Raw genomic sequence first — 9,785 nt, 5'->3', positions numbered from 1 at the left:
GTGTAAAAGAATCATAAATTGGGTTTCGTATAGCATAGGTTGATAAAATAAAGGAAAATAATATTTTACAGTTAAATAAGTATTCCATGTTCATATTCGTCACCGCAAAATGAAACATTACGTTCCACTAACTAACGTCAGCTTTGAACTTGGAATTGATCAAGCACGAAAGCAAGCAAGATATTGCCGTGCAGTATATAAGTAAATGTGTGTGTATATATATATATACCCTCTTCAACATCGTTGCTTCGCATCATATCAATAGCTTACCTTTAAATTTGAACCAATTAAAAATGGCACAAATGGAAAATTCTAGCGATAATATTAATAAGCTAGTTGAGCATCAATTTCAAGTTGGTGTAGTCGCATCAATTGAAAATGATGCCAAAATCAACAATAAGTCTTTTCCCCTCACATTCCTTGACATACCTTTAGCTGGTCCAATCTATGTCAAACGCTTATTCTTCTACAGATACCCTTTTTCCACCAACCATTTTTACCAAACTACCCTTCCATATCTCAAGCGTTCTCTCTCACTCACCCTCCAAAGTTTCTTCCCTCTTGCCGGTAACCTCCTTTGTCCACCACCGCCACACAAGCCCTTCATTCAATGCACAAATGAAGACTCCGTGGCCTTCACCGTCGTCGAGTCTTCCTTGGATTTCAACCTTTTAGCAAGCAACAACCCGAAAAGCATCAATGATTTGCGTACCTTGGCTCCCAATCTGGTAGGCAAAGCCATGCATCATGATCATGATAGTGGTGACGATGACACACTCGTGTTTCCAATTTTGGCCTTGAAAGCCACGGTTTTCGCAAACCGTGGCGTTTGCATTGCCATAAATTATTGTCACGTCATGGACGATAGGTCTTGTGGTCAATTCATGAAATCTTGGTCTTCTCTTTGTGGAACAATAATAAGAAACGGTGAAGAAGTTGAATCAACGCTTCTAGACAAGTACCTACCACCACCGCCATGCTTCGATAGGTAGCAATCGGAAACTTAGGTCCTTTTAGTTATATTAATTCGACTTTACATTAGGATAAAATTGTTTAACTTCAAATTTAATATTATACATATATAGCATTATATGATCTTTTTTGAATAATTGATGATAGGGGAGTGTTGAAGGATCCGAAGGGACTGGAGTCCATTTTCTTGAATGATTATTTCCGCGAGAGGCAAAGTTTCAAGGACAAAGTTGTTAGTCAAAGTCAAACAGGAAGTCTTCGAGCAGAAGAGGAAGAGGAGTACGTTAAAGCGACAATCGTATTTGGTAGAAAAGAGATGGAGGGAATGAAAAGGTTTGCGCTGAATGAGTTAAAGAAAAGCAATAGAAGCGAAGCGCCGCAATATTTATCATCTTTCGTTGTGACATGTGCTTTTTTATGGAGTACCCTGGTTAAAACAAAACACAGAGATGAAGAGGAAGAAGAAGAGAATGATGCGAAAGAGGATTGTATTCGTTTCGCAGCTGATGTTAGAGAGCGTCTAGAGTATCCGATTGCGGAGAATTACTTCGGAAACTGCATAACGAGATGCCATGCAAGGCTGAAGAGGAAGGAGCTGAAAGGGGAAGGTGGGTTTGTGAATGCGGCAAGGGTTATTGACAAGGCTGTAAACGACATGAAGGAGGAGCCGTTTAGGGGTGCGGAGAATTGGAAGTCAACGTTTATCAAGTTGTTTGTGTTGGGGAATAGTGGGTTGCTTGTGGCTGGGTCCCACAAGTTCGGTGTGTATGACACTGATTTTGGGTTTGGAAGGCCTGTTAAAGTGGAAATGCTGCATTCCTTCAGAGTTATGTCAATTGCGGACACTGGTGACACTGAAAAAGGAGGGATTGAGTTTGGGATGGTGTTTACAAAAGCTGAATTTCAGTGTTTTCAACATAAGCTTCAACAAGGACTTCAAGTCTTTGCTTAAAGACAAGCTAATTAGTTAAAGATGATTATTAAAAAGGAAAAGTTTAGAGATTTAGGATTTAGGATTTAGGGTTTAGAGTTGCTCTATTAAAAATTTAACTGAAATAATTCAATATAAAAAAGAATAATAAAATGAAGAAAGCTGTAGTGGGCCAGCACATATCTAGCTTTTATTTTTTGGGTCATTGCTTGAAAGCCCAATTGATCAAATAAAACTGTTATTTTGAGCAACAGGTTCGGTCTATTTTTTTACCAAAAAAGAAAAAAGAATACAGAACACGTGTGCAGTTGTTGTGGCAACAAGGCTTCAATAATCTCTGTTAATTAAGTTCCGAATAATTCCCAATTAGTAAAATAAGTGCGTCATCGTATCTTTAAAGCTCCCACCCGTAACTAAAAAAATGTTGTGAACCTCTAGAGAGCAACGTGATCCTCCTCTACGTGGTACCTTTACCATGCACCACATACACCACCCAACACCACCAACACAACGCCAAAATATATATTAACCAAATTAAATTCAAAGTTTGTTGGGGTTTTGAATATATCACACAACATTCACATTATAAACACACCTATTGTTCAATGAATTATCACACTACTATTTTAGGTATAAGGCATAAACCATATGCATTCGCCACCAAAAACATCTAATTTTATGACATGTCAAGGTGTTACGTGATCATATATATATGTGATTAAAACAACTATAAGGGCACAAATTTAAAACATATATATAGGTATAATGGTGACGCATGATTGTTTTCTAGCCCACACACGCTCACTCAGATTTCGGATTCTTCGGTATAGATATAGATACGGTTGATAACCACATGTTGGAAACACAAAGGGATCGGAAACATGCATATATAATAATTTGCTTATTATATATTATAATGTTTAGAGAATGCAAGATATCAATCTTTCTGATTGCTAAATGATACAACTAAGTGTAAAATAGAGTAAACTATATATATGCTACGTTTTCTATTACATCAACAAGGACATAATTATTTTATTTATTTATTTATTTTAAATATGTATACAAATATAAATTAAGTTCAGCAGTGGCGTATTGTGTGTACAGAATTCAATGTAATATGTTAGTTACAAACTCCAGCGAAGGCGTATTGTTGCGAGGTCTATATAGTATATACTATATACCCTGTCTATGAGCTATAACACTTTGTTATTATGACTACTCTATTTTATAAGCTATGTGTGGTTATTTCAGCTCTTTTTGGGACACAGATAGATTATCTCTCAAACTAATCCTGTAATTAAGTTTATAACAAGAAAAACAAATGAACTCGCCTAATAAAAACCTCTTTGGGTTTAAATCTTGTGCATAAATATTTTTTTCTAATTTGCTTCATGTAATTATGTTGAAATTTTTTTGGAAAATCAATATTGAATTTTATTAAATCATAGAAGCTTACAATGTTATAAAATTACGTAATCCAAAAAATTTAAACTAATAAAAAAATCTGTTAGAGATATATAAATATATAATTATTTATGTATATCTTTTAAATTTCGGAAGAAGTGCAGTTTTTATAATCGAAAAATTTAAAATTTGATCTTTATTGAATCCTAAAAATAATTCAGCATAAAACATAAACAAAAAATTATATAAAAATTCATGCAAACTCAAAAGACTCTGTGTGATAAATAATTATTGCTCTAATAATTGCTACTAATAATAATATGTATGGCTCAAGTTAAAGCCTTTGCAAAGCCTGAATTTAGGATTATTTTTAAGGAGGAAAAAGTGATTAGTTAAAGGGGAAAAGAGCTCTTTCTGTTTAAAATATAGTATAAGGAATGCAATAATAGAAGACTCATTATTAAAACAAATTTGCATTTAGAATTTCAAGTTACTTAAACGGAGCATATGATATTATGTACAGTACCAATAATTATCACTTATGGACGATCTTATTAAATTAAAAAATTTATATTTTTTTCGTTTATACGTGACGCTATTATGCATTGTTCAACATGAGAACAGATAATCAATAATAATGGCTGTTCTATATAGATTATTATTCTGTGCAAGCAAGGGCAAAAAGAAGCCACCATTTCTCCAGTAATGAAGCACATCATAAGGACTTCACAATGAGCAAGCAATTAATAGATCGTATGAGATCTCCGACTGTTAATATAATAATCTCGTCTATCTTTTTTGGGAAGAAAAATAAAGAAAAAGAAAAAAGTGAGAAGAAAATAATGAAACTAACACATAGCATTTGACTTGCAAATCCCACATTAAGTTAGATGAAAGGTTGATGGATTTTTGCACCTGATTTTCAAATGGCTCTTTTGAATGTGTGGTCGCGAAGCACAAACTCATCATGGATCAATAATCTTCACCTTGCTTGTTGCAAACCGCACAACACAGATGTCAACAGTTTATAGAAGCGTTGACTTCACTCTTTGGAATCAGAAAGACACCTGTCTCGCTAACAAGCTCTCTTCCAAGAAATATTGGCCACACATTCCTCGACATTTGTATAAGTAGTGACACATCATTTAGTTATCAACCCAATGATTTGTTTGAAAAAAAAAAGAAGTTTTAATAATTTCTAAAACACCGCGGGCTTTTTATATTTTTAATATTAACTATAATAATTATGATATTTTTTATGAATTTAATTTTATTATATTAATAATGTAAAAGTTTTTTTAAAAAAATTAGAGTAATCAAAAGCTTTTTAAGTTATTAATATGTAGTTAATAATATATTTTTACTCGTACTTGTTTTTTTGACAAGAAAAGGAATATAAAATATTTTTAGTTAGTTAATATTTTTATTTTTTTTAAATTGCCTATAAAACTGTCCGCTATTTAATATGACTCACTTTTACACTATCAGTTAACAATTTATTATTTAAATAACTTTTTAAATAATTGAGGTAGAAAATATTTATTTTTACAAAAATAAAATTCGTATATTAAATTTAGCTATCAAAATTAGTTACTATATATGTATTTGTATATAAATATATGTATTGTTTAATTTATTTTTAATGTATATTTTATATTTTAATATATATTTTATATTAATAATTAATTCTAATATTAAATTTTAGTGTATATATAATCGTTATTTTTATTAATGTAGTAACAGAAACACGCATAAGCTATAAAATATGCATAAAACGAAATGAGATGATAAATTTATAAATCGCAGAACAAAAATATAATTCTTATTTGAACACCAAATAAGTTAATGTGCTCCGATCGCGATCAGGATATCATTAGGATCCAAAACCATATGTTTATAGATTATATGTCAATGATTTGGCCTATGAAAAAAAAAAGAAAAGGGTAAAATTTCAAATCTATTCAAGAATGAATGATACTATGATACAACCTATTAGACTTGGTATATTATTATGCAATTAATAAAATAATTTGATAGCATAGATTTAAATCATATAAACATTTATCTATTATGATTGAAATTGATACTTTAATGCACATATGATACCTATTTAAGAAGTTTCCTATCTTGAGTGACCGACTGGTGTAATGTAAAAACTTGGCAATCAAAGAAGAGGTAACGGTAATGTATAGGATAAGTTAGAACCTTACAACTTATAAGTCGTGACATTAGCGTGTAGAGAAATTCAAAATGAAAGCTCAGAAGGGTGAAAAATGAAACCCTACTAAAACCAAGTAGTAAGTTATGTAACAGAAAAACACATTTTCTCCAATGTTGATAAGGGAACTTAACAACCTTACCGTCCATTGCAGCACAGGATGAATCTAAAAGACTAAAACCAAGGTCAAACTCAAAACTTTCTCACCATGCAAGAAGAGTCAGCTCCATCCCTTGTCTTCATTCCTTGTTTTATATACAACCAATATTGATTGTTCAAATTTACATTCGTATATATATACTATTCATTAACAAAAATATTATTTATACATCAAAATTAGCTGTTAAAATTAGACACTAATATATTTGTCTATAAATATATGTATAGTTTAATTTATTTTTTAATGTACATTTATATTCTAACATATATTTTATACTAATGACTTATTTTAGTGTAAGTGTAATATTCTTGATTAACTAATTACTAATATAATGAACAAACTACTTTAGGTAGATTTTATTTCAATTATTCTATAAGTATTAGTATATGTACGTCTTTACCCTTTTTAACAGTTACAAAAATATTTACCAGTTACTAATTAATACGGTAAAATTACAAGATAAGATCGAATTAATTAGCCAGTGCATATATTTTGTCATCATTAGTAGAGTATTTGATGAGTTAAATTAATGACTTTGAAAAATTAGTTAGCCACTGAATATATGCATATACGTATGGATATAGCGTATACGTAGAAATGCAAAATGAATGTATAGAGACTAGAGAGTACGTGGCAGTAGGGCGGCGCCAAATCATGTTGACTTCAAACATAAAAGAAACCCCTGCTTTTTCCTCTTGTGCTATAAAAACACATAGCCAAGTTTTCCTTTTCAGTAGAATCTTCATTATTCCACACACCCTACATACCCTTTTGAAATACTAAATTAATATTCTTGTGCTTGTTAGCTACCACAATGGGAAGAGTACCTTGTTGTGACAAGAATAATGGACTCAAGAAAGGTCCATGGACACCAGAGGAAGATCTCAAGCTTGTCCACTACATCCAGAAACATGGACCTGGAAACTGGAGATCCCTCCCCAAGAATGCCGGTAAGTTTATTTATTATAATATTCTTTTATCTCACTTTCTTTTCTCCTATATATTTATTAATTCATGTAGATTAAAAAAAAATCATAATCATAGGTCTGCAAAGATGTGGCAAGAGTTGCCGCCTTAGATGGACAAATTACCTAAGACCTGATATCAAGAGAGGAAGATTCTCCTTTGAAGAAGAAGAAACCATCATTCAGCTTCACAGCTTCATGGGGAACAAGTAAGCCTCAGAACGCGTATTATGTTAAACAGTTTAGTCAAATATAGCAGACAGTAATAATGTTTCTGCGTTTAGGTGGTCCGCTATAGCTGCGCGATTGCCAGGAAGAACGGACAATGAGATAAAGAACTACTGGAACACACACATAAGGAAAAGGCTGCTAAGAATGGGGATTGATCCGGTTACTCATGCGCCGCGACTTGATCTACTGGACATGTCCTCTGTATTAAGATCAGCTTTAGGGAACCCCTCATCAATTCTGAATCTGCAAGGCTTGTTGGTCAACCCTGAATTGCTGAAGCTTGTAGCCACTGCATCCCTATTATCTCATCAGACACAGAATCTACCACAACTGATCAATGCTGGGGCGAATTCCGATTCTCAACAACTACTGAATCATCAGTTTCAGATACCAAATCAAACCACCAATGTGATTGACTTGGTGAGTAATAATTCATTTGCTACTACTCCTTCTTCATATCTTGGGGAGAATTTGAATGTGTCTCAGCAAAACCAAGTTGATTTGTTAGAGAATGAATTGTTACAGTACATAAACAATGGTAGTAGTGATCAAAACATGGGGTATGAATCGGTTATGTCAACGCCTCTTTCGACCCCAACAACAACGCCTTTGACTTCATCATCAACTTATGTGAATAGCAGCAACATAGAACAGGAAGAGAGGGACACCTATTGCAGTGAGGTTTTCAAATTAGAGATTCCAGAGAGTCTTGATATTAATGACTTCTTGTAAATATATATCTACTTTAAAGTAGTTTGCAATTTTCTTTTTCCTTTTGTTGTAATATTTGATTTTGGACCATACAGAATTTGTACTTTGGTTTTTATTTTACTTCTTTGTTTTCTTCAATTTCCAGTTGTCAATACCTGTGTTGATAACAAATGTCTTTATTTTATAAACAGCTTCTCTTTTTTACAATCTCTAGTTTTTTTTCCCCATAGATTTTCCCTAGCTAGTTACTAATTATGTATATAATATAATAGAATAATAGTTATTATTATTGTATCTTTGCAATTTTCATAATAATCACTTTCTTTTTATGAGTCAATTTCTAAGTTAAACTTTTCTCACCTAATAAAGGAGAAAAAAGGTATATTAGATGGTAACGGAATCTTGTATAAGGGGAATGTTATAAATTATCAACTATACTACGTATATATTAAAATTAACTATTAATATAAAATACATATCATAATATAAAATATATATTAAAAATAAATTAAAAAAATTATTTATACACAAATATATAATGATTAATTTTAATATATAAATAATATTTTTGATAAAAATTTATATAATACAATTTATTATCAAAGAAAACTATCAACAATCTTGCTCCACCATTAGTTGGAGGAATAATTATTTCAACCCCAAATTAAACTTTGTTTCAATATAAAGACAACAAACAGACAATTTACAACTTAAATTTCTTGAAGCTTTTCATAATTACTTCATATACTCGTAGAAAATAGAAGTAACTTAAATGTAGAGGTGATAAAGTGAGTAGTCCTCTTTTTCTTTTTATTCTATTTTATTCTATGAAAATCTAACTAAATATGAGATGGATTAGTCTGCTCTACCAAATAAAGTGGATTTAAAATGTTATCTCGTTTTGCTTTATGATAAATTGACGGATCAACGGATCGAGTTATCACGTTTAACATTCTCTTTTAAAAAATTAATTAAAAAATAATATTTAAAGAATATCTAATTATACTGTGCTCTTAACTCCGAATCCTCGTATCCGCGTATGTCGTTAGTGTGATTCATCCATTTATGAGTAGCTAATATATCTTCGCAATATCATCAATCAACCATGCATTGATAATGCGAGTGTTTTAGGGGAACAAATTATCAAAATATTGGGATGATAGAGGTAGAAATAAGAGTCCAATTCGTATTATTTTATCAGTGTAAATAAAGATGAAATTTATAAAGTTGGTTTCTATGGTAGTATGGTTCAGTTTATATTGCCGTTTGTATGAATTCTAGAAGAAGCCGAAGCACATAGACGTTTTACATGCTATCAACTTCTATTTTCATAAGAAAGAAATTTAAACCAAGATGTATGTATTAACTCCGAACATGCACTGTGTATATTTCTTTTTCCAATGTATAACCAAAGTATTGAAAATAACAAAAAAAATTTGGAGGCAACAAATATATATTATTGAAAAGACAAAATATAGATAAGTGTTTAAATTTTCATAATGATCTCTTGGATTTACTATTTTTTAAATTTAATTTTTTATGTTCTAGTTACATTATAATAATTTTTGAATTAAGTGAAATCGAACTCCAAATATCATAAATTCAACAAACACATGGATAATTTAAGGCTCTAGAGATTATCTAATTAACTAATCTAATGTGATAAAAAAGTGTCAGAATATTTCTACCTTTATCAAGTCAATGCCAACAAAAATTTAAAAATGATTATAATACCCAAAATTCAATCTAAAAAATTACTATAATGTAACTAAAATATAGAGAATTAGATTAATAAAAGTTATAAATCAAAGAGACCACTATAAAAATTCAATCTATATACATATGAATGGCATCAAATTCTTTTGGGCAGTTGTCTCTCCTTGGTCTGTGATGATTCATCGCTGTTTATATGTGATGTAATTAATTTGTCAATATAATACACAAACAGGACATGTTATTATTTTTTCTTATTTTTATGAATTGTATTATAATATTTGTCATATATTGAATTTTTTATTTATAGATTTAATTATTTCATTAGTTTTTATTAATTTTATCAAATTTACAACTAGATTTTGATATTTTTTTAATTAGATTCTTGTTCTAATTTTTATTTTATAATTAAGTTACTTCTGTACAAAAAATATTAAAATTAATAAAATATTTTTTTCAAAAAATATATGATTAAAT

General features: G+C 30.5%; 2 protein-coding genes across 2 annotated transcripts; both read left to right on the top strand.

Moving 5' to 3' along the window:
* The first annotated feature begins 271 nt into the window (after positions 1 to 271).
* LOC107461989 (coumaroyl-CoA:anthocyanidin 3-O-glucoside-6''-O-coumaroyltransferase 2-like) lies at positions 272 to 2,154 on the top strand. The gene is made up of 2 exons (XM_016080540.3): positions 272 to 988; positions 1,120 to 2,154. Exons 1-2 carry the CDS (start codon positions 294 to 296, stop codon positions 1,922 to 1,924), a joined length of 1,500 nt encoding a protein of 499 aa, XP_015936026.1. The 5' UTR covers positions 272 to 293; the 3' UTR covers positions 1,925 to 2,154.
* Positions 2,155 to 6,459: 4,305 nt separating this feature from the next.
* LOC107461994 (transcription factor MYB102-like) lies at positions 6,460 to 7,675 on the top strand. The gene is made up of 3 exons (XM_016080546.3): positions 6,460 to 6,638; positions 6,733 to 6,862; positions 6,938 to 7,675. Exons 1-3 carry the CDS (start codon positions 6,503 to 6,505, stop codon positions 7,614 to 7,616), a joined length of 945 nt encoding a protein of 314 aa, XP_015936032.1. The 5' UTR covers positions 6,460 to 6,502; the 3' UTR covers positions 7,617 to 7,675.
* The last annotated feature ends 2,110 nt before the right edge of the window (positions 7,676 to 9,785 follow it).

The sequence above is a fragment of the Arachis duranensis genome, chromosome 8 (genome assembly GCF_000817695.3).
Source record: "Arachis duranensis cultivar V14167 chromosome 8, aradu.V14167.gnm2.J7QH, whole genome shotgun sequence".
Classification (NCBI taxonomy): Eukaryota; Viridiplantae; Streptophyta; class Magnoliopsida; order Fabales; family Fabaceae; genus Arachis; species Arachis duranensis.
This window is presented reverse-complemented; position numbering and strand designations above follow the sequence as displayed.

Coding starts and splice junctions, on each gene's coding strand:
- LOC107461989 (XM_016080540.3), top strand. CDS start 294: ATGGCACAAATGGAAAATTCTAGCGATAATATTAATAAGCTAGTTGAG. Junction 989..1,119: donor CCACCGCCATGCTTCGATAG/GTAGCAATCGGA, acceptor AATTGATGATAG/GGGAGTGTTGAAGGATCCGA.
- LOC107461994 (XM_016080546.3), top strand. CDS start 6,503: ATGGGAAGAGTACCTTGTTGTGACAAGAATAATGGACTCAAGAAAGGT. Junction 6,639..6,732: donor ATCCCTCCCCAAGAATGCCG/GTAAGTTTATTT, acceptor TCATAATCATAG/GTCTGCAAAGATGTGGCAAG. Junction 6,863..6,937: donor CACAGCTTCATGGGGAACAA/GTAAGCCTCAGA, acceptor TTCTGCGTTTAG/GTGGTCCGCTATAGCTGCGC.